The sequence below is a fragment of the Hippocampus zosterae genome, chromosome 6 (genome assembly GCF_025434085.1).
Source record: "Hippocampus zosterae strain Florida chromosome 6, ASM2543408v3, whole genome shotgun sequence".
In the NCBI taxonomy this organism is placed as follows: Eukaryota; Metazoa; Chordata; class Actinopteri; order Syngnathiformes; family Syngnathidae; genus Hippocampus; species Hippocampus zosterae.
Genome location: NC_067456.1, coordinates 22,413,841 through 22,439,284, shown reverse-complemented (window position 1 = coordinate 22,439,284; position 25,444 = coordinate 22,413,841). Strand labels below are relative to the sequence as shown.

At 42.5% G+C, this 25,444-nt stretch overlaps 2 protein-coding genes across 4 annotated transcripts in view; one reads left to right on the top strand and one right to left on the bottom strand.

Annotated features, from left to right (window-relative positions):
- The window catches only part of LOC127602307 (golgin subfamily A member 7-like), a 362,070-nt gene that overhangs the window by 169,259 nt on the left and 167,367 nt on the right, over positions 1-25,444 (bottom strand). The gene's annotated exons all lie outside the window — the stretch shown is intronic.
- The window catches only part of unc5db (unc-5 netrin receptor Db), a 293,387-nt gene that overhangs the window by 201,430 nt on the left and 66,513 nt on the right, over positions 1-25,444 (top strand). The window contains exons 7-10 of one of the 2 annotated variants that reach the window (XM_052068214.1): positions 8,539-8,703; positions 9,418-9,450; positions 10,392-10,577; positions 19,851-20,210. In XM_052068214.1, coding sequence (XP_051924174.1) covers positions 8,539-8,703; positions 9,418-9,450; positions 10,392-10,577; positions 19,851-20,210 — 744 coding nt within the window. The remainder of the gene's footprint in view (positions 1-8,538; positions 8,704-9,417; positions 9,451-10,391; positions 10,578-19,850; positions 20,211-25,444) is intronic. The other variant, XM_052068215.1, reaches the window with a different exon arrangement.

Below are 25,444 nucleotides of genomic sequence, written 5' to 3'. Positions count from 1 at the left end.
ATAAAGCTCTCCTGTCCTGCCCTACATCTCTCACCCGTAAAGCCACCTTTTCTGCAGTTAGAACAGTGACCCAGCGAGCACTCCGTATCATGGAGTCTGCTGGTGGGTGCAGAAGGCAAATGAGATCCAAAACCTGGCAGACTGTAACAACACCCAGGGCTTCTACAATGCCATCAAAGCACTGTATGGTCCCAAGAAGCGGGCAATTGCTCCAGTCCGATCAGCTGATGGCTCTGCACTCCTCAAGGACCACCATGAGATCCTTGCCCGTTGGGCAAACCACTTTGAAAATCTTCTCAACCATACCAACCCTGTCAACCCACACATTCTGGACAATCTTCCAGACCTGCCAACAATCATGAGCCTCGACACCCCACCATCCTATTCTGAAACCCAGCAAGCCATTGCGGGCCTAAAGAACAACAAAAGCGCTGGTTCTGATGGCATCCCTGCAGAGGTTTTCAAACACGGAGGTTATCTCCTCACGCGCCGACTGCACCTCCTGATTCAAAACATCTGGGAACATGGGACCGCCCCACAGGATTGGAAGGATGCTAACATTGTTGTTATCTATAAGCAGAAAGAGGACAGAGAAGCCTGTGGGAATAGCCGAGGAATCTCTCTCCTCTCCACCGCAGGAAAGATCTTGGCCAAAATCATGCTCTGCAGGCTGGTCAAGCACATCTCAGAAAGTGTGCTTCCAGAAACTTAGTGTGGCTACCGGAAGACTAGATCCACCATTGACATGATGTTTGTTTTAAGAAAGCTAATGGAGAAAAGCAGAGAACATCACAAGGACCTGTACATAGCCTTCATCGATCTCAGCAAAGCCTTTGACACCATCAACCGTGAGTTGCTCTGGAAACACCTCTCCAAACCTGGGGTGCCACCCAAGTTTCTCAGCATCCTCCAGCAGCTGCATGATGGGATGCAGGCCAGAGTGCTCATTGGAGGACTCCAGTCAGAGCTCTTCAAGGTGAAAGTTGGGGTGAAGCAGGGTTGTGTCTTGGCTCCAGTGCTTTTTAACATCCTCCTTTCTGCCACTACGTGCCTCTTCCACCGTGGCATGGGGCATGAAGACGGTGTCCATATGGAGTACCGCTTAGACGGAAGCCTCTTCAACATCAGACGGCTCCAGGCTCACACAAAGACAAAAATCTGTCAGATCTGTGAGCTTCAGTATGCTGATGACTGCACTATACTAGCTCACAGTTCAAACTCTATGCAGCACGCCCTGGACACCATTTCCAATCTGTACCAATCCTTTGGTCTTCAGATTAACATTAAAAAAACTGAGGTCATGTTCCAACTCACTACCCCAACTTCCACATCCCCCACCTTTCACATTAATGGCACTCCACTAAACGTAGTGGACCATTTCACCTACCTTGGCTCCACTTTATCTTCAAACTGTTCCCTTGACACTGAAGTCCACACCCGTATTAATAAAGCATCATCATCCTTTGGTCGCCTACGCAGCAGGGTCTTTGAAAGCCGAAACCTGAAGACCCGTACCAAGATTGCTGTGTACAATGCAGTATGTCTCTCCACTCTGCTCTACGGGTCAGAGTCATGGACTCCATATCGCCGGCACATTACTACCTTGGAAGCCTTCCACATCCGCTGCTTGCAAAAGATCCTCGGCCTGTCCTGGGAAGACCGAATTCCCCATACAGACATCCTCAAAAGCACCAATTCCATCTGCATGGAAGCGGCCGTGGCGAAGAAACATCTTCGGTGGATCGGACACACCATTCGCATGCCAGACAACTGCCTGCCCCGCCAGGTCCTCTATGGCCAACTGAGAGGTGCAAAGCGTTCTGCAGGGAGGCAAAAGCGACGCCTCAAGGACTATAGCAGGGACCTCCTAAAGCAAGCCAACGTCAACCCCACGCAGCTTGAAACACTTGCACTCAACAGACCAACCTGGTAGATCACTTGTGCCACTGCAATCTCTCAAATACACCAAATTAACCAACCTAGACGAACCGAGAAACGCATTCAACGACATCAGCGGGCAGCTGATACCCCCCTGGTATCCGGTTTCCCTTGCTCCATCTGTGGTCGAGTCTGCGGCTCAAGGATCGGTCTCTATGCCCACGAGAAGTGGCACCAGCGACAGAGTCCCTGACCCCCACCCCCCCCACCCAACCCATCCTCCCCTCCCTTGGAGCAAGTGTCATCATCAGACATGATGGACAGCTAATGATGATGCTTGCACGTGCGCAATCGGGTCGTTCGTGAGAAGTTGGTGCTTCAAAAGTCGATCTTTGGCCAAAAAAATTTGTGCGTGTGTGCGCGCGTGCGCAAGGAAGGGTATGATGTGGCTCTTTGCAGTAACTCAGTAAAAAAAGTTGCTCTTCTCTCTGACTGGTTGGCCACCCCTGCTTTAGGGAGTTTGTGTGAATGCTCAGACACATGAATAATTAGAGGGAACATTGTTTATGGGTATAATGGTTAGCGTATACTGGACCTGTCCCCATGCTAATAAGCCACATATCAACAGCAGTCACATAAATAGCAGAGACCAAGCCCTCCCCACTGGCAATGTTATATTACTAAAGTATATCAACATTAATGTCAACATAACATAAAAAAGCCGTGGATACGACCCATGACTGGATAAAATTAACCAAGTGGGCATCTTCAAGCATGGTCCATGAGAGAATAATTACACGACATGGTGCACATTTCAGTCTGAGCTGCTTCCATACTTTGATCATTTTCTGTCTTTTGTGATACATTTTTGTTCCTGCTCTGTCAACCACATACGCCCAATAAACTTTCAATTTGTATGTATGAGGCAAATATGAAAAAGCAAAATGCCAATATAGCACTGGTTTTAATTTTTTCTGGTTGCGCTGCACACATTTGCTGTGCGCTGAGAGGGTGAGTAACTGTACAAACGTGCAATTTAGAGGAAACATTGCATTCATAATTTAAGATCACCAAGTCATACTCAAATATCAAGTGTAAGAAAACAAATGGGTAAATGCCACATGATTCTTGGAAAACATTTAGGTTATGGTAATAACTGCCAGCTAAAGAAATTTTGTCCTCATTCTTCTCCAGCAAGCCATAAAATCATTGTAAAGCCCTCATCTTAATGTGATGTTACTTCATATAGCTGATGTGCTAAACAATACACATACTTGTGAAATTGGTTTTGTGCAGGGTGAGCTACTAATTTGGTGGTGAACTAATTTGGTTGGTTTGTTATTGTAACCTCAGACTTCAGACTTTGTCATCTCAAACGGAACCTAACAATTTGACACATTATAAGCAGTTGTTCCTATTTTCAATTTGATTGCCAATTTGAGCTGACAACTTGAGGGTGGCTTATGGCGGCTTTAACATTAAGCATGAGTTCCAAAAAAATGAACCTTGTCCCTGAGCTGTCACCTTGTCATCGTGGAGGGGTTTGTTTGCCCCAATGATCCAAGGATCTAGCTGTCTGGGGCTCCCCAGGGCAAAAAAGTCCAAGGGAAACAAACAGAAAAGACTCAGAGATCCCTCTGATGACCACAAATGTGTGTTCCCTTGCACAAATGAGTTTCTTCCATAAGGTGTCGGGCTCTCTCTTATGTGATAGTGAAAAGCTCCCTGTGGAAGAGTTGGACGAAGTGGCTCGGGAGAGGGAAATCTGGACTTTCCTGTTAAACTGCTGCCTCTGCAAACCAATCCTAGATAAGTGGAAGAAAATAGTCGGCTCGATGAACAAAAGACACATTATATTTTACATAGCGTATTTTCTGCACTAAAAGGCACACTGGATTATGAGGCCCACCTTCAATGAATGGCCTATATATTGTGATTTTTGTTCATATATTGGATGCACTGAATTATAAGGTGCAATCTACAATGCATCCTCTAAATGGAGCTACGCTCCTTCCGTTCGACTTGAGAGACGTTCATGACCGCCTACTAAAAACGTAAATTAACAATTACTTAACGAAACCACGAAAATTTAAAATAATCCACCAAAATAGAAAATCAATTGAGGAAATCACAAAATAAATTATATAGCCCCAGTACAGAATTTATTTAGCCATTTCCTTGAGCGTAACTCCAACAGAATGATCAAAATGTAGGAAACTGGACTGTCTCAGAAGTGTTTGTTATGTATTCATTTGTTGTGTACTGTATTCACAAACAAGGAAATGCCAAAATTAATTCTGTAGGGGGGGCTATTAGTTTATTTTGTGATTTCCTCACTTGATTTTCTGTTTTGATGGATTATATTCAATTTTCGTAGTTTCATTGAAGGAATCGTTAATTGACATTTTTCGTAGGCGGTCATGAACGCCTCTCGAGTCGAACGGAGGAAGAGAAGTCACAGAGAAGGACATACTTGTATTTGTTGAGACTGTGAAAAACATTAATAAAGTGTGTGTTTAAAAAAAAACAACAACAACACAGCTCTCTTTTTTTCATAGCTGCAACAAAAACCTATTTACTAAAGCAGCGACACAGTTCACTGAACCAACAGCAAGTTGTAACATTGTAAGCATGTCTCCAGCAAGGAGCCATCTTGGGGTCGACATTTAACCGTAATGACCATACACAAGGCGCACCGGATTTTAAGGCGCACTGTGAGCTTTTAAGTAAATGGAGGACTTTCCCATGCACCTTATAGCGCGGAAAATACGGTACTGTATTTAATAAGTTATTAATAGGGGTGTGCTTCCCTCCAATGAAAGATGGTGATATATTACACAGGGTTCGAGGTGATTCATGAAAGGTACATTTTCAAGTGGAATGATTCGATTCTGTTCCATTCACTGGGATTATGATTAGAGTCAACGTTGTATGACTGTAACTTTGGTCGTATTTATTAGCATGTAACAATATGTAAAAGTTCGCCAAACTATTCAAGTTACTTCAAATCAGCCGAATCAAACTGATTTATACCGATTCAAACCTGGTGTGCATCTCTCATAAAAGACAATATAATGCATTTCCCGATTCTTGATGGAGGGGTCACAACATCGATAATTTTGATGTGATACTATTCAAGGATGGTACATTTTAAAACGTCACTATTCGATTGGGATTGGGTAAGTCAAAAACGATTTTCCAATTCAAATTAGTTTTTGTTACACTTCTTGTAATTATACTGTATATTTAAAAAGACTTGTAAACTAATAATGAAATATAATTTGTGTTGTCCATACAATTTATTCATCAGCTAGGGAGCACTGTAGTTTTGTTAGATTTTCGGAAACATTCCGAACAGAATTTGGATTCCACAACCATAGACACAGAGAAGAAGTTTTGACAAAATATATATTTTTACTAATAAATAAAAGACTAACACTACAATGAAAGATGCTGGTTACAAAAAAAAAAAAATAAATAAATAAAACAAACAAACAGAAAAGACAAGAAATGAGAAAAACTAATTTCTTGCCAACCCAAAGGACAAGAGAATCCAATGCACGATAATACACAACAAGAACATACTTTCAGGAAAAATCTGTGAATGTGAAAAACTATTGTGGTGAAAAGCTATGAGAGGAAAAAAATGTCAAGAGCACAAGGCTTCATAATCCGCCAGTCAGTTGTCGTGTGGCAGGGCTTAGGTAAGAGGATGATTAGTTGTGGCTCGTGAGGGAATGCCCACTCTACAGCTGGAGACTGAAAAAAAAAGCAAATAGGTTAGGATCATGGACAGTTGCCCTGTTTTGTAGCCTGCTCACATTGCTTTAGTTTAATATTGTACCCCAACACCATCATGTTGCTTCTGTTGAGTTGCTGCAGAGGATGAGTGGCTTGTAAAATGCATTTATTAGGGATCTGAAGCTCTTCTGAACAGTCTTTTGGAGCCACCATTTAAATTGTCTTTGGCTGCATTCATTTGAATTCAACTCACAGGGATTTGAAAATAATTACATTTGAGTTTGCTTAGCTGTGAAATTAAATGTGGTGTCTGACATCTATGTGTTCTGTTATATTTCAAGTGCTCAAGTCCAATGGAACGGGGGTGCTGTAGTGGTCAATTGGTTTCATTGCGGAGTTGAGGGAATTAATGATCAGGTGTGAATGCAGTCTCTGTGCAGTGTCCCGGAGAAACCAATGGATCCCTTTTGCTCTGATGAGTTTTCTTCTTTGTGCTCTAACTGCGGCTGCCTAAACCCAATAACTTGGTTGCTACAATGAAGATGGTTAATGGTGGATAGCATATCCTTCTCATGTGCAAAAGTTGATGACAGAACAAATCGTGACTATAAGGCTCTAGCAGAAATCCCCAAGAGTTAGTTGAATTGGAGAAATACAGAGGAAGTGTGGCACTCTTGATTCCCGTATTTTCCGGATTGTAAGTCGCGTTTTTTTTTTTTCATAGTTTGGCCGGGTGTGCGACTGATACTCTGGAGCGACTTATGTGTGAAATAATTAACACATTCTATCATTTGACGTGTTATTTTCACATTAAATCGCAAGAGGGGGCTCTAGGCCTGCGTTGATGCTTCCCACATTGACAAAAATATAAACCTACGATGACTGCGTAGCGAAGTAGAAGAGGAAGCACCGCCTCTTCTACCTCCAAAATTGGCAGAGTTGCTTAAAAGTGACACAGAGGATGAAGATTTCATTGGATTTAGTGATTTGGAGTGACACTGATGGTTTTGGGACGTTATGTTACGTGAACATACAGGGCACATTCTCAGTTCATTGTTTATGCGTCATGTGACGTTAGCATATCCTACTCTTATTCAACCTGTTTTTTTTTTGGGGGGGGGGGTTGCCTTCAAAGATGACATGTCTGTTCCTGGTGTTGGATTTTATCACATAAATTTCCCCCCAAAATGCGACTTATACACCAATGCAACTTATGTATGTTTTTTTGTTCTTTATTGTGCATTTTATGGCTGGTGCGACTTATACTCAGGAGCTACTTATCGTCCGGAAAATACGGTAGATGAGTCACAGCGACAGGACAGTGGTCCTAACCCTTTCTTGGGCGACCGACCGGTTTAGACAATTAGATGCTTTTTGCCAACCGGCAACCTCTGACCGACTTCATCGAAGGCGTGGGAGGTTGGTGATGCTCTACCTTTGGAAAGAACAGTAAACGGGCCCTATGTGCATTTTTAGATGTTTAAGATATTTGCGCTTTTTCAGCTACTGGCTTTGGTAAGTGCTTGCTCCATTCGTGGACACTTTCATCCATTGCCATGATTGGTCAAAACAAAATTTGGGCTTGCATGCGGAAGTTGCCCAATCAACATGAAGTATTGTACTGAATGTGGAGCACCATTGGAGCAGTCCCAGAATGATACTGTGGAGAACCCATTTGAGTGATTCACAATCAATCTGGCTCTTGCCAGGATCGTGATAAACCTCCAATATGTATGTACCACAGAAACACACGCACACACACACACACACACACACACACACACACACACACACACACACACACACACACACACACACAGTATTTTTTTATTATTGGAAAGAAAAGTCCATAAATAAGTGAAAATGTAGGAGCCAAGTGGTAAGTGTTTGTGTATCCACCGTTTTTGTTTTTTTGTTTTTTTTAAACCCTGTCAGGGACAGGGCTACAGTCCACAATTTATAATGTTATCAGTTTACAGGGTGCATGAAAGGGTTAATTAGTAATGGGAGTGTGGTCGCCGGCCACCGATTGCCCATTCACATGATAGATAACAAAATAAATTGGACAAAAATATAAAACTTCAAAATTACGACATTCATTATATACTGTATATCATTATTTGGGAGTATCCCAGTGTCAGTACAATTTACAGTAAAATCAAGTCTAACCTAGAATAAATTATTTGTTGATCCACGTGTAACATAAAATACAAAAGCAGGCAGACATGTAGATGAGGTCAATCTGAACAGAGCACTTCAATTTCCTCAAAACATGGAAGCAGGTACTGCAAACTGCATACATTGGGTGTCTTGTCATCATTCTTTGTCGTTTACTGATACCTGTAAAAAGACTGTTTGTGATTTTTGTCTTTCTTTAGTATTTTTCAACTCCTTTTCATGTTAGAAGTGTTTTAATTTCATTTGAATCATGAATCAACCACGAACAAAAGAACAGACTGTCATAAAAAATGGGTTTTACAAAATGCATTATTGTACTGTAGATACAGTAAAAAAATGAATGAAATACTATGTTCTGTCAATACTTTTCCATTTTTATACCAGTTGCTTATAAGTAGAAGAAACCATTAAGAGGAGAAAAATGTAACATAATAGCAACATAATCTTCCCCAGTGTTAAAAAGCAGTATCTGCTATCCCCCTAAGAATCATAGCCTCATCCCGTGCCTCGCCCCTTGTATGAATTTGACTGGTCTGTGAATAAATTCAAGTTTAACCTAATTTCATTTAAAGACGCATTCAAACGCAGTCCATGCATTTAGAAAAAGACTTGAAGCCAATTTGGGCTGAAAATGACTCCCTGATGAGGTGTTTGAGCTGTTTTTAAGAACTGGAATACCCGGAAAACTCCTGTTTTTGCGCTGCTGTGTTGGCTCATCATGCGGGTGTCCTTGTGTTGCAGTCGATGGAGGCTGGGATGAATGGAGTGAATGGACCGCATGCAGCAGCCAGTGTGAAAGACAGCGAAGTCGAGAGTGCAACTCCCCAGCACCCAAACACAGAGGCAAGATGTGCGAAGGGAGCTCGGAGGCCACTGAGAACTGCACAGATGGACAATGTACTCAAAGTAAGTCCTTTCTCACCACTCAGCCTGATCAGCTGTTGTCCTCTATCATCTTTCCGGTCATTCTCATCATCATCATCTTCCTATGCACTCCTGACAAATATTCAGATTTGATTGAAGATGTGCGTTGGGGAAAACTTTGTTGACACAAATATCCAGGGCAGAGTAACGTCAGCACTCCTCTCGTGGGCAGCAAGATGATTTTTGGCGCAGCCCAAAACAGCGAAAATGCTAAAATGGCTTTTCGCAAAAAATCTATATGTGGACTTGTTGGACAAATCTGTGTGTCTGTTTCTCCTGTGGTGCAACCATCTTCTTAATTTGGCTGGATTGTACAATTAATAAATACAAGTAATAATAATAATAACAACAATAATAATGGACTGACCAGATTTTACAGCTTTCATTCTTTGGTAACTGCAGATTGCATTCCATTTGGACAGGCTCGTGGAAAAGATCACACGCTCGATCACTCGTAGAAAACTCGCCGCCTCTTGTACATGGAACAAAGTAGCTTTTGGATTTGAGTTACCCTTCTTTGAGGCCATTGCAAATGTCTGACTGTCACTAGTTTCATCTTTGATGCAAGGAGAGACGGCATCATCTGTGAACTCAACTGTCAGAGTAACTCCACTATAATAGGCACTTCATAGAGGCTTGGACTTTAATCACCACTTTCCCTCCTCTTCATCTTATTCTATCTCTCTGTCTTTGCAGATCGAAAGCTGCTACATGACGTTAAACCTCAAAGTGAGTTACCAGTGTATTTTTTTTTGCCTTTATCTTTCCAGCTTCCAACAGTAATTCACAGGCGAGTGCAGGAATATTTCTACTGTATGTGCAGTACTTACTTAATGATGGAATGAGAAACCAATTGCCACTGTTTAGTTCACCTTGATCTGAGCATCTGAGTTCTAAGCCAGCAGGTGCTCATTACGTCTTCCATCATTTTCCGTGCTCTGACTTTATGACAGCCATGTCATGGCTGTGTTTCTACTTTGAGCTGGGTGATGTATTGGTTGTGACAGGCGGACATGTGTTATGTTGTCATGGATTAATAGGTTTTAATTTTGAGGGGAGCGGGCAAAACAAGCTAAATTGACCAATTTGCAGCACTGTCTTTCTTCTTGTGGCTTCCCATCACTTGCATGGGTATGCCTGACCAAGTGATAGTCGGGTATTGGTTTAACTGATTTCATTAGTGCGCAATATCAGAGTAAAAACTGTGAATACTCATTTCTGGACTCATGGATTAGTGGTTACATTAAGATTGTATGCGAGCACTCAAGCAGCTTTATTTTATTCATTAGCCTTGCATTTTCCAATGCAACGGATATTATCTATCCGCGTTAGCTGTAATTAGGTTCATAGTTTCTTATATATATGTATTGGGTCCAAACCACTGGGTCTCGAGGGTTTGGGTCTTATCATATTCCATTTTAGCAAATTCAGTATGACATGCAACAAATTAAATTTGAAACAGCTGTGCTGCAAAATCAATTGGGCTCACTCCATCTTATCATTCTTTTCCCATTCTCTATGGCTTCTCTAATATACTGTAACTCTCTTGTGTGCGATTTACCTTCTCAAGAGAAAAAGTTTTGTCTTAAATGCTACTATTTGTGTGTGTGTGTGTGTGTGTGTGTGTGTGTGTGTGTGTGTGTGTGTGTGTGTGTGTGTGTGTGCGCCAGGCATGGACAGTTCCAATGACGTGGCTCTATATTCTGGCTTGGGAGCTGGTATTATTGCCGTGGGCATACTGGTCGTGGCTATCATGCTGTACAGGAAGAACCAGAGCCAGTTCAGCGTAGATGTCATTGATTCCTCTGCACTTGCCGGAGGGTTACAGTCTTTCAACTTCAAGACCACCAGACAAGGTGAGAGTACACTGTCGAAACGAGTGGTGTAGTTGGACTCAATATCTATCCTAAAATAACCCATGTCTATTTACTGGATTCAAAAGTCAGTGTTTGTATGTTCCCAAGGCTGTAGAAGTCAAATAGGAGTACAGTGCACTCCGCTTAATAGAACACCGGTTAATAGAGTAATCCGCTTAATAGAGCAAAAGGCTCTGGAACAGATTTGCCGAATGCAATTTCCTATAAAGATACTCCGCTTAGTAGAACAGATCTCCGCTTAATAGAACAGGCCGTAAGCAATGAACATTGTAAACTAGTGGTTTTCGAAGTGTAGCTATCGCGATACTGTACCACTATCGCGAGAAAATGCGGTAGTTCTAGCCGTATACAGTAACAGGTAGCACGCGTCACTCCACACATAGACACACGCACGTCACAATGGCTTCAACTTCATTCAAGAGACGAGGGCTATAAGAAGGACATACTCAGACGATACGATGCATTGCCGGATTCTCAGAAGGTACGCCCGCGGTTTCCAGGACTTCCCTCTTATCCAGCGCATTGAGAGGGAAGTCAACCGCAAAATTACGGACTCCTGTTTCCAGACAAAAGTCACGAAATTTTTCTCGTGATTTGAGATGTTTGACTGAAGTTGATTAAAGTTGTTGTTTGATTAAAGATATGGACGTCCACAGTCGAAATATCTCTTCTAACTCGTCAGCAGGGGGTTTTCTGGGTGCATAACTTGGTCGTCGACGTGTCTGAAGGTGTACCTAATAAAGTGTCTCCGGTTAATAGAAACCCCGCTTAGTAGAACAGAAGCGCTTCGGCCCAATGGTGTTCTATTAAGCGGAGTGCACTGTACCATATTTTCCGCACTATAAGGCGCACTTAAAAATATTTTCTTTTCCCAAAAGTCGACAGTGCACACAGATGTGCCTTATATATGGATCAATATTCTGATTTGAATTGTAAATGTTCTGTACATCACTTCATTTACAGCTGCAGCGGTTATGAAAGCTCGATATAAACTATTGAATTGTCGGTGGGCCAGTGGTTAGTACGTCAACCTCACAGTGCAGAGGTTCTGGGTTTGATTCCAGCTCTGGCCTTCCTGTGTGGAGTTTGCATTTTCTCCCGTGGCCTGCGTGGGTTTTCTTCGGGTACTCCGGTTTCCTCCCACATTCCAAAAACATGCATGGCAGGCGCTGATTGAACACTCTAAATCAGACATGTCCAAACTCCGGCCCGCGGTCGAATTTCATCCGGCCCCCGGCCCCTGTCATAAAATCAGTGCCGTCTGGCCCGCAGTTTGGGCGCAATGGAACACGTGTTGCATTGACTGAGGTCTCGTAGACTGGTGAGTGATGTTTCATAGAGTACTGCTTCCCTCTAGTGGCTAAATGAGTAATAGCATTCACTAAATGAGTAATAGCATTTAGACACTAGAGGCCATCACTCACGAGTTAACAAGACATCACTCCGTGTTTATATTGACTGATATGTCATATTTCAAATGATCCTAGTAGTTGTGGATATGTGTATTGCTTGTTCATTTCCCTGTTGTTCGAGTCAAAGGTTTTGTGACTATTGAAAAGTCATGGTGATACATTTTATGTTTCAAATCAATCAATTTGCACTCAGGAGACTTCTGTTTAAGAAAAAGTCAAGTGAATAAGCAGTTGCATGTGATATACCTGTTTCAAATGAACCAAAATAAATTCTTAAGATTGTTGAAATTAAAATAAAAATGGAAATGTGAAACAGACTGGCTTACTAAAATTTGTTGAACAATATTGTTGTTCAATGTAAAGAATGTCAGCCAAGGTCGGCCCCCCAACATTTTACCACATAAAATCTGGCCCCCTTGGCAAAAAGTTTGGACACCCCTGCTCTAAATTGTCCCTAGGTGTGAGTGTGAGCATGGATGGTTGTTCGTCTGTGTGTGCCCTGCTATTAGCTGGCGACCAGTTCAGTGTGTCCCCCGCCAACTGCCCGAAGCTGCAGTACCCCCTGAGACCCTTGTGAGGATAAAACGGATCATAAAATGGATCGATGGATGTATTGCATTGTATTGTATTCCCTTTAGCGATGCTCCATCTAGCAGTTGCATAACGCAACCACAGCCACTATTGTAGCTCCTATTCTATGTGCCTTCTAATGTGGTGCCGATATAGGAAAACAGTTTTAAAATACTCCATTCATTGAAGGTGCGCCTTATGCGCCTAATCACCTTATAGTGTGGAAAATACAATAACTTTAGGGGTACTGTAGGTAACGATCCATATAAACATTTCAAGACACAGTGATGTACCTGAATTTTATTTTTCTTAACCACATGTATCTTCAGAGGCGGCCCAGTAGCCCAGTGGTTAGCGCGTCGGCTTCACAGAGCAGAGGTGCCGGGTTCGATTCCAGCTCCGGCCTCCCTGTGTGGAGTTTGCATGTTCTCCCCGGGCCTGCGTGGGTTTTCTCCAGGTGCTCCGGTTTCCTCCCACATTCCAAAAAACATGCGTGGCAGGCTGATTGAACACTCTAAATTGTCCCTCGGTGCGAGTGTGAGCGTGGATGGTTGTTCGTCTCTGTGTGCCCTGTGATTGGCTGGCAACCGATTCAGGGTGTCCCCCGCCTACTGCCCGGAGACAGCTGGGATAGGCTCCAGCATCCCCCGCGACCCGAGTGAGGATCAGGCGGTTCGGAAGATGAATGAATGAATGTACCTTCAGCTTTGGACTGACGTGAGCCAGTTGCTCCAATGGGGCCAACCTCTTGATTGATGGCATTTATCTGCATTGAGCAGTGTGCTTTTGACATATCTACTCTCCTGCTATTTTGTAATGGGAGGTCATCAATTTCAAAGAGATGCATCCAAACGGTGCCCTCAGACAGCACATTTTGTGCAGAGACAACCCATCCCTAAAATGAGATTGCACCAGGCCAAACCATTGATAGATAAATGTGCCGCATGTGAGACAGTTAACACCACAATTATTTTTAGTAGCAATAAAGTATGTTAGAAAGGTGACTGCCCAGGTCCCATCAAGCCTTACCACAGGCATTTGTGTTTCTGTATCAGACATTCACAGGGCAATGAATCGATCACACCTGACAGTGCAGTGCTTGCCTCAGAAATTTTACCTCTCATCCAAGCAGGCTTGCTCATTAACTAGACAGGAAAGTTTAAGTCTGAGGGTTGGTGTAGAAACCCAACTATTTATCCCCTTGGTCAGGGGTCGGCAACCCAAAATGTTGAAAGAGCCATATTGGACCAAAAACAACCCCCAAAACAACAAAAAACAAATATGTCAGGAGGGACAAAAAATTAAAAGTCTTATAATGAAGGCAACTCACGCTGTATGTATCTGGATGAGCTTTTTTAGCCTACTTTTGAAATGACTACGTTGGCTACAAATACACAATGAACCTTTAAGATTCAACGTGTGTGTGTGTGGTGGGGGTTGGTTCCCCTGCAGTAGATAGAGATGAAAGTCCTCCGAATTATGACATTTTCTTGACATTTCCTCTGGAAAATTGAGGAAAAATTGCCTCAAATTAATCCAGATATTAGTTGACAACATTGAACGAACACGCGTTTGAGTTCATTGTTTTGCTCTCACGAGCGTAGCCATGTTGAGCCACTAACACTAGTAATAGTGTCGAGACGCCACTCGAGCAAAATGCGCCTCAGCAGTAGATATTACGCTGCTCTATGCTGTGCGTGCGTCAGAGCGAACTTGAATGCACGCGCGCATCTTTTGGCTTCAACCAATCCGCGCCGTCGCAACGGACGTCACAGATCAAAGAAGCTTTGAACAACGAAAACAGCTAAGCTAAGCTAGCAGACACGACGCTCGAGGTTGGACGGACACGTTCTTCCTAGCAATCTATGTGTTTTCTATTTTGTACCCAAATATGTATATTTTTTATTAAACTAAACAGTAACTACAGAAAACTTATTAAAATAAAAAATGTATTTCCCTCCCCCATCTTTTTCCATTTTCAAACATTTTTGAAAAAGCTCCAGGGAGCCACTAGGGCTGCGCTAAAGAGCCACATGCGGCTCTAGCGCCACAGGTTGCCGACCCCCACCCTAGGCCTAAGATAAGAGCAACCACGAATTGTTTCATTCCTTTGGGATCCAAAAACGATCGCCATTACAATACATATGAAATAATAACAATGCTGTGGAATGCATCTTCCGACGCAGGGGTGCCCATGTCCGGTCCTTGAAAGCCCCTATCCAGCCTGTTTTACATGTTTCCCTCCTCCAACATGCCTGACTGAAATGATAAGGATCGTGATCAGGCTTTTGCTAAGCTTGCTGAATCAGGTGTTTCTGGACGAGGGAGACATCGAACGCATGCTGGATATGGGCTCTCAAGGACCGGATTTGGCCACCCCTGTTCTAAGATGTGAATGAGAATATTTGTACAGGCATTTTGGACCTGACACTTTTGGGTAATGTGAAAGGCATAGAGGAAATGGGAAATGCACCCTTCTGCATGCAATCGCTCAGATCTGAAGGGAGAAGTGAGGTTGGTGTGGGAGGTGATGTGAGCCAGGTCCACATTCAGCAGGTCATCAATCCTATTTAAATAGGCCAGCTCCCCCCCAGAGCCTTCCTGCTGTGCCCTCCACTGGCCACAATCACTTCTTTCCATTTTCTACTCCATTGGCCAGGCGAAATGTGGAATGCTTCCACGTTTTCTCTTGTTCAAAGCCAAGTTTGCACTGGAGAAAGAATCTTTTAAATGCATTTCTTAATAGCCTCATTCTGCCGTCAAAATGTACCTGAAACATGAAAGCAAACACTTTTAATGAAGTGAAAACCAGGAGCTCAAACATGTTTGAACAGGCTCTAAATGCTTTCGGATGGCTCTTTGCTACGAGAGCTAATATAAGGCCGAGTGCTGAATGAGTCTTTGGACCCAAACCTGTCTCTGCACATTTTTTCTCCCTGTGAGTGATTTTTAATCAGAGGCCCAATTCCAAACCCATCCCTCAAGGTATTCAACCTGAGGTACTTCTCATTTACTTCTCCCGTCTCACCACTGCCATTCCATTCTCACTGCACCGTTCTTAAAGATGCACAGCCAAGCGATAATCAGATTGGTCTCCACTCGACCGAAGGGGAGAAATTCAGCACTCATCGAATGTCAGCTGCAGAGAGCTAATGTCGACTTGACTGCAGGTGTGGCAGAGAAGGTGGAATATGCCACCATCAGGTTTGGTGAAATGATACTGTGTATTCATCTTTTACGTTTGCATGAAGCATCAGTCTTTGTCGGAACAGAGATACGGAATAGGTTCTTTTGTGTTGTATCGTGTCATTCATGATTGAGTTTTCAAATTTCTCTTGGAAAGTATGATGCTCCCAGTTGCGTAAATACAGTCTTACGAATATTCCATTTGGAATTCCTGCAAGTTTTAACACTAAAAAGGAACATACATAGCTCTATATCAAGACTCAATATGAAAGAATAAAGAATGTAAGTCGTATAGCAATTCAAAAAAAAGAATAGAATTAAAAGCCCCCTTTTCCTAAAAACATTCCACTTATGTAATTTACATTGTTTTTTTTTTCATTCATCAAACCCAAAACACCTCAAAATCACAAATCATCCTGCCAGTAATTAATGATTTCCATTAACATAAAACCACATTTGACTCCCACCTTGCACCCCTCACCAAGCGGCAGCTGGCCATCAAGGACTCAGTGACTTCACAGTTATTTTGGAAGGGGGCAGAGGCAGCGCAAGTCTCAGTCTTCCAGATCGGTGCGGTGCACCTCACACCTTGTTTGGCAGCATCGTCACATCTAATGACCACAGATGAAGTCCGCTCTGCAGGCCTTTGGGTGCACACCAGGAGCTCCCCGCATTTAAATAGCAGTCACCTCGACCTCTCCTGGCCTCCTGCTGCCCCCCTCCCTGTCCTTCAGTAGGTCAGCCGGGTGTCCCGAGGAGCTGACTGCAGCAGATGGATTATGGAGATCAAGCTGTGTGTGCTCGAAAATTAAATCTTACACTGTAGCGATGGCTCAGAGCGCCGGACCTTCTGTCCAGGTTGTGTTCCCTTATCTCAGATGTACTCTTTGCTTCCTTGGACATTTGATTGGAGCTGGAGCTTGACTGCTCAGCTGCCGAGCATCTCCATCAGGGATTGGGATGTCGACCTGACTTTATTTGGCTCAGTATTGCAAGAGAGGATAAAGCAATGTATATTATAGGTGGAGATCAGAGATGAGAGTGGCTATGATGAAAAAAATCTGAAAATTAGCTGGGGGGTGGGGTGCAGGGGCAACGCCCTGGATGGGGGCCCAGGGGGCAAAGCACCCGGAACTAATGGGTTTTAGAGATTTTAAATCCTTAAAACCATGAATTTTATCAACAAAGTTTTACAATTTTTGGTGAAACACCATTCCCTATTTGCTTACAAAATTGGCACTTTATACTAAACATGCTAAAGATGAAGTGTATTCAATGTACACACTACTTGAAACTTTCACAGAAAGAAATCCCAAGCTTGTTCACTATTCTTTCAAGTGAAAATTTGACATAGGCCTTTGTGCAATTTTGCTTATGCATTTCTGGTGAGCACCAACATGTAACTTCAAATTTCTGCTCGAAATCAAAACTAAAGAAGGAAACACATCCCCTGCCAAATTTAAGATTTGTTCATTACTTGTATTCATAAAATGTATAAATGTGATAAAAAGCTGTTGATTCTTCTTACCTCATACAGTGATAGTGAAGTCCCAAACTGTTTACTATATCTGGGTTATGAATGCATTTTCCATATAGAATGACATCTTCACACACTGTACACAGAGCTTTACCAGTGACATCGAGCTTTTTCACAAAATCCAACACAAGCACAGACAATGGTTCCTCTTTGCTGGTTCCTACTGGGGACACCGTCGGCTTTCTATCCAACCAGTCCCATCGAAATTTGTTTTTCAGATATGCATCTATCTGACGCACTTTAGCTTCGTCATGAGTCTCGATCATGTTCTGCATTTGTTTAATACAGACTACATACTCAAGTAATTTCAATACACTACATCCCTCATGCAAAAACATTTGGAATTCGCTGGAAAGGGGTTTAGGAAGGCGTGCACAGATTGGTTGTGATTCTGTATTTGCAGTTATAGTGACCAATCAGGGGCGGCCCGGTAGTCCAGTGGTTAGCACGTCGGCTTCACAGTGCAGAGGTACTGGGTTCGATTCCAGCTCCGGCCTCCCTGTGTGGAGTTTGCATGTTCTCCCCGGGCCTGCGTGGGTTTTCTCCGGGTGCTCCGGTTTCCTCCCACATTCCAAAAACATGCATGGCAGGCTGATTGGGCGCTCTAAATTGTCCCTCTGTGTGAGTGTGGGCGTGGATGGTTGTTCGTCTCTGCCCTGATTGGCTTGCAACTGATTCAGTGTCCACCGCCTACTGCCCGAAGACGGCTGGGATAGGCTCCAGCACCCCCCGTGACCCTAATGAGGATCAAGCGGTTTGGAAAATGGATGGATGGATGGATGGAGTGACCAATCACAAGTAATACTTTGGTTTAGACCATATGCGATGTAACGACAAACTAACACACACACACTGATGAATTATATAAAAAAAGACATGGCAAGGCACAGAGAAGCCAGATGAGGAAAAGAGCACCCAAGGGGAGCTCATCTAGCCTGACAAGAATGATAGCTGCCAAACCTCCCAGCATGAAGAGACACTGGCACTGATAAAAATAATAATAATAATAAAAATAGATAAATAGTAAGTAAATAAATAAAAAGACCTGAATTAAAATAATTGACAAAAGTACATACGTTATTAAAAAGTCAAGCTAAAAAGATGTGCTTTAAGCCTCCTCTTAAAAACATCAACAGTCTCTGCGGACTTGATGTCCTCTGGCAGGCTATTCCATAGCTGGGGACCAAAATGGCTGAATGTAGCCTCACCAAGTGTTTTGGTCCTCACCCTGGGAATAATTAAAAGGCCAGTGACAGAGGACCTCGGGATATGCGACGGTTGATATGATAAAAGCAGGTCAGATAAATGAGATGGCCCAAGATCATAAAGATATTTGAAAAACGAATAAAAGCTCTTTAAACTCAAGCCTGAAACACAAGAGGAGCCAATGCAACAATTTTAAAACGAGTGTAATGTGTTCCTGCCCTCTGGCCCTTGTCAGGACTCTTGCGGCTGAGTTCTGGATTATTGGGAACTTGAAATACTCTTTGTTTGGGAAGACCAGAGATTAGGGCATTCCAATAATCTAAGAGATAGGAAATAAAAACATGCATCGGCACAAGTTGGCCTGCGAGAGAAACGGGCTGACTCTCGCGATGTTCCCGAGATGATAAAAAACATCATCCATTTTCTGATCCTCTTATCTTTACAAGGGTTGCGGGACGTGCTGGAGCTTATACCAGCTCTCTTCATGCAGTTGGCGCAGGACACCCTGAACCGCTTGCCAGTCAATTGCAGGGCACACAGAGATGAAAAACCATCCACGCTCACACCCACACTTAGGGACAATTTTGACTGTTCCATGAACCTGTCACGCATGATTTGGGAATGTGGGAGGAAACCGAGGTATCTATAGAAAACCCACACAGGCATGGGGAGAACATTGCAAACTCCACATAGAGAGGCCGGAGCCGGAATTGAACCCTGCACCTCTGCCATGTGAGGTCGACTCGCTGCCCAAAACCTGTTTTGTGACATGTGAGCTACAGGCATTGCTCTGCCATCCATGACTTAATATCTAAAATGCAATTTCAAAGGGTATCAACATTTTAGAATAAACTGATGATAAAAGCGGGTCTGTTTTATTTTCCTCAAGTGCTGCTGATAGTTGAAAGCTATACAAGGATATCAGACATTTGGTGTTCCCCCCAGTGACTTATCAAGAACTTATCTATCCATCCCCCAAAAAAACATTTTTTTCCCTACACGCAAGATCTCACCAGATCTCAAATGTTACTTGAAATAATCATCCCAATCCGCCACGCTTGATTTTGTTGCACTCGCATCTGCTCTCACACGGCCTCACATCCACAGGCAGCAATTCGAGCAATGACTGGCCAACTTTATGAGGATGGATAATTCCAACCTGAAAAATATTTCAAATGACAAATGTCATAACTTGATTGTCCTGAAAAAATCATTTGTTTATTTTCCCCAAATAAATGTCACTCCATGATGCAGTGGTGCTAGCATTGTGTCTTGGCATTCACACACCAAGTTTTCCATGTGAAGTGATTGGGTGGCTTTGTCTGTTTTCCATCTTTGCAGGAAACCCTCTGCTCCTAAATTCTTCTATTCCACCAGACTTAACTGTGGGACGCACCTATAGCACTTCTCTGTGCTTCCAGGACGGTGCAGACAAAGAACTTTTTGACCCCTTGCCAGACATAAAGGTAAAAGTGCAAAGCTCATTTATGGTCTACGGTGTGGCGGAGCGCGCCGAGTTCCATGCCAAAGCACCTGTTGAGACCTTACCGCGGGACCTGAGCCGGGATTACTGCAGCTCACTAGACAGACGTAAGAAAGGTCTACTCACTTTCAATGGACCTTTGAGTACCAATAAACATCAACTGAGAACCACCGGCGTGTTTGGTCAGCCTGGAGGACGACTAGTCTTGCCGAACACTGGTGAGTAGATACAGTAAAAGCAGAGGCCGCGTTTTGTTTGCAGGATCATCCCCATCCATCTTGCACGACCATATTTGGTTCTCAGAATGGAAAGCATCTCAAATACAGTCCCCCTTCCTTCCCCCGCCACCGCAGTCTTGCGGGCATTAATACCTGAAGGCACTTTTACAGCCTCCTTCTTCTTTGAGGGATGAAATATTACTGGAGATGCTAATGAAATGAATTTTTCCACAACTAGTTGCTGATTTTGGTGATGACCTTTTTCAGCAAGATGGTGCAATACCCCACCCGTATCTTCATGTCAGGAGATCTTGAAATTAGCGTGTGCCAAACTGATGTTCTTGTTGTTCAGGATAAGGCGACTAGGTATTTTGTCAGCAGCCTGCAACATCAAAGTGTTTGGGACTTTTTTTTAATTGAGCAAGGTTTATGTACGCACAATTCCTGCAACGCTAGATGAGCTGTTGCCCCATAAAAGCAGTATGCATAATCATCCAGTACTCCGCCTCTCGCCCAAAGTCACCTGAGATCGGCTCGAGCACACCGGTGATCCTAGTGGGGATTAAAAGTGGTACAGGATGGATGGATATTTAAAGCCATTTGCTTAAAAAATGCTGAAGTGTCGTGCTGAGTTTTGAAGATACAACGCTGTAGTATCAGTAGTAGAACCAGTTTCCCAGATTTTTTTCGGGGCGGAACGAAATATATCTCTTTTTTTTCATGGTTTTTGTGAAGTGGTCTAAATGTTGTGGGAAGAGAAGAATATTTGGAATGGGCTAAAACTTGTTTCGAAGTCCACCACAATTCAAATGTTGAGTCGAACTCTTGAATGTAAACTGCAAATTTGGATTATTCCGATCACCTTTTAAACAAAGTAACTGTTGAAGCAGTAATGAATTCACCTAGACAGATGACTTTTAAAAAACTGTTGTGACTGCAGCACAAACCATGCCAAGCATCTTGCCAGATGTGAGAAACATATTTTACACTTGCTTGTTAAAAGCAAAAAAAAAACCTTCATTTATCTGTGCTAAACATAAACGTAACTAATAAAGTTAAAACTGCTTAAATGTTATTTGTCTTGGAGGCATATGGAGAAAGCAAGTTAACCTTCAAACATATATTTAATTACTTTGCAATCACATAAGATGCTATGGTCCCACGTGACTTTTAGCAGTCTCCTAATCAAGCAGCATCAAGCTGTCATCATGGTCAGCTCGAAGGTTGAGTGTAGACTTACAATTTAACAAGTCATTTTAAATTCTAAGCCATGCTTTACCGACTAGCAGTGACAACTTTGAGAGTGCACATTTGGGTTTTTGCCATTTTACTTTGTACATGAGTCCAGTAGTGCCATTAGGGCACGCTGGGCTTTGTTGGGAAAATTTTTAAAAGCAAATAAGAAAAGGATTGGCTCCCGTTTCACTTGAACTCTCTGCAGCTATTCTTTGGGGAGAGGGAATGGGCTGGCCCGCGAATAGATAATATCTGCGTATAAATGGTGACCACTGAAATGCAGTGAGAGGGAGAATATCCATCCATCCATTGATTTTCTGATCCTCACAAGGGTCGTGGGCGTACTGGAGACTATCCCAGCCGTCTTCGGGCAGGAGGCGGGGGACACACATAAACAAACAATCATTCGCACTCAGAGTCACACCAAGGGGCAATTTAGAATTTTACATTAACCTGTCATGCATGTTTTTGGAATGTGGGAGGAAAAGAGACTACCTGGAGAAAACTTGCGCAGGCATGGCAAGAACATTGCAAACTGCACACAGGAAGGATGGAGCCGGAATCGAACCCTCAACCTCTGCACAGTGAGCCAGATGCACTCACCCCGGGGTCGGCAACTCAAAATGTTGAAAGAGCCACATTGGACCAAAAAAAAAAAAGAAAACAAATGTGTCTGGAGCTGCAACAAATTAAAAGCCTCAGAAAGAAGGCAAGACACGTTGTATGTATCTACATGTACAGTATATTAGCTATATTGTATTAGCTTATTATCAAAATGACTAAGTTGGCTACAGATACACAATGAGTCTTTCCGATTCAATGTTTTTTTGGGGTTGGGGGTTTCCCTGCAGTGCATTTTGTAGAGCAGTGGGGCCTTAACCTTTTTTGACCAAAGCACTATTTTTCGATCAACCAGCCTCCCGTGATCGATCCGTGAGCGCAGGCACACGCACACACACACACACTTACACAGGCATGCCATAATGAGCAACAGCTATAACGGCGGCTAACATGAACGAAGCACGGGACGCACTTTTGCAGCGTGTTGACTTGCGTCGCTGAGGCGTACCGTTTTAAAACGCGTCTCTCGGCCCTTCAGATTGCCATTCTTTGCCAGTTCCCTCGGTGAATTGGACATAAAACGCTGTTTCTTCTTACGACAGCCACCTGCCTGGCATCCCGCCCTGTTAATAGAAATGTGTGTCGCAGGCTATGGGCAAATCTTCGTTGACAGAAATGTTGAAATGTAATATTTATTCGACATATTTTTACAGCATTGCAAAATGTGAAGAATGAAACCATATTCAAAAAATATATATATTTTCACTCTCCCATCTTTTTCCATTTTAAAAAGCTCCAGGGAGCCACTAGGCGTCGCAAAAGAGCCGCATGCGGCTCCCGAGCCGTGCGTTGCTGACCCCCGCGCCAACCAGTCGACCACCGGGCCACCAAGAGGAAGAATATACAATCTGTGGGTGTGTGCGTGTGTTTGTGTGTCTGTGTGTGTGTGTGTGTGTATATATATATATATATATATATATATATATATATATATATATATATATATATATATATATATACTGTATATATATATATATATATATATATATGGAAAGAAAAGGGAAAACAATATGCAAATATGCAAACCCGTGGGTGCTAACCCACGTGTATGCTGTGGTGCACTGTATATTTAAAATGCAACTCTGTAAAATGCCAGGTAACGTGTTTTGACATTTGACAAATGAGTCATTTCATGGCAAAGAAAATAATGGAGTTGAAGAAACGTGAGTGCACCATGAATAAATAAGGTTTTGCCAGTCAACTCACACATTATGTTTCTTATAAACTGCATACAACACCTGTATGGAAAAAAAATCTCATGATAAATTCATCATTTAGTACTTTTTAATTCCGCTCTCTTGTCAAGTTAAATGATAAAGGACCAAGTATTGCAAAACACAAAGATGTTCTGCTTATAATTCATATTTTTGTTGGTATAAGTGTTAACCGACCAAACAAGAAGTTTTCATACATGTATATTTTTAAAATTAAAAGGCCCAGTAATTCATCTGATTTTTTTTTTCCCCCTGAAAAATGGCCTCGGCCTCAAAAAGTCCATATCGGCCGGGTCCTTTGAAGAACAACACAAACAACAGCAACATGCTTTTTAATAGGCACATAAAATTGGCACGTGTGGAAATGAAACAGCAAAGGGAATGGCATGGCCTTAGAGGGCTGTTCATCCACATTGCGCAGGCATGTTGACAAGGGAAAAAAATTAATTTGTAAAATCCAGTTTCATTTTCAACTGTGGGATCTCGCACTGCCTGAATGTTTGGCTATATATTGATTGCAAAGCAATCTACAAGCAATTTACACGGAATCAAGTATAGCTATCGCAATGTTAGCAATTTTGCAGTTGTGCAACATGCAGTGCTCTTTTACGATCCTTGTCTAAATACTTGACACGTGGGAAGAGGGCAGGTGCAATTAACTTTCCTCAATGACCTTTCAAGTGGAGTGGTCTGAGTGGAGGAGCCAATAATGTCAAGTGGGGCACTCACTCAGCCTACTTGCAGCACCACTCTTGCTTTCACTGACTCGTGAGCAATAAGAACCAGCAATAAACTGAAGCTTTTTAGACACTATCTTAATATAGACTCAGCACCTGCAGCACTCTTTTCATTTGGAAATATTTTTCACCATTTTTTCCCCCGGAAAATAACAAGAATCAAACCCAAAAAGTGCTATATGGGAAAGCAAGTACAAGAAATGAAGTCAATGAAAAAAACAAAAATCGAGAAAGTCTTCTCAAGATATTTTGGAAAGTGTATGTTGGGGATTTGTGTGACTAGTAAGTAGCACAATTCAGTGCTACTTACTAGTGTGTGTGTGTGTGTGTGTGTGTGTGTGTGTGTGTGTGTGTGTGTGTGCGTTTGTATTCATGACATCTCAGGACAATTTTATGATAACACACCTTCACAATGAGGACCTGTGGAAAAATGAGGACATTTTTCGCGTCCTCATATTTCCACGCAGTCTACACTACTCTAGAGCTCACGAGGATACTCCCACACCAAAAATAAGTGATGTCCTGAAAGAGCACAATTTTCAGAAATTGTGTGTTTAAGTGTGTTTAACTTTCGACTCACTTTTCATTTGGAAAACTAGTGGCCAACTTTGGTACTTAACACACTTTTAACACACTTTCAGTGACGTCATTGTGCAGGACCTCAAATGTCATCTTTTTCGGACTGACTCACATTTTCCCCGCCCTCGTCCTGATAAGTCACATCAATTAGCAGTCACACAAAATCCAACATGTGAAGCAGCCAGACAATCCTACTCTCAAACACGACCACGCATGGATGACCATCGGGTAAGCAATTCCTTTTCGTTTATCTTACCGTAACATAGAAGTTGTTTAATATAACCGTGTTTAACAGTGCCCACCAAAGGTAATATCATTCAATAAGACAGCTAGCTAGCTAGCTAGCTCGATCGTTAGCATGCTAATAAGCTTCCAGTAAAAGTAATGTGGACATGTCCTGCAGGCAAGGTTCTGGAAAACTTTTCTAAATCTTTAACAACACAGTCTGTGGAACTTGGTTTTGGTGCCATATGTTTATTTCAGTGCAGTATTTGTTTTATTCGATTGCAGTTAATTTAAATTAGTTAGTACAGGTAGCCTAATGAAAGTGGGCCAGGCACTTCTAGCATTTACGCTAAGCCCGGTGTATTTACACTGTTTATTCTTGTGCTGATTCAATTGTACACCGTTTCAATGAAAAAACAAACAAACGTTTTCAATGAAATTATAGCAGAATTCAGCTTTGTTGGTACATTTGGTCAAGACAATATTGTGTTACTCTATTTTAATTTTACATTGTTATCTGCCTGACAAATGGTTTGCCCGAATCTATTAGTCTGACCAGCAAATGTTTGATGAAATGAATTTTTGTATTTTTGAGGAAGAAAATAATATTCCTTTGGCTCAG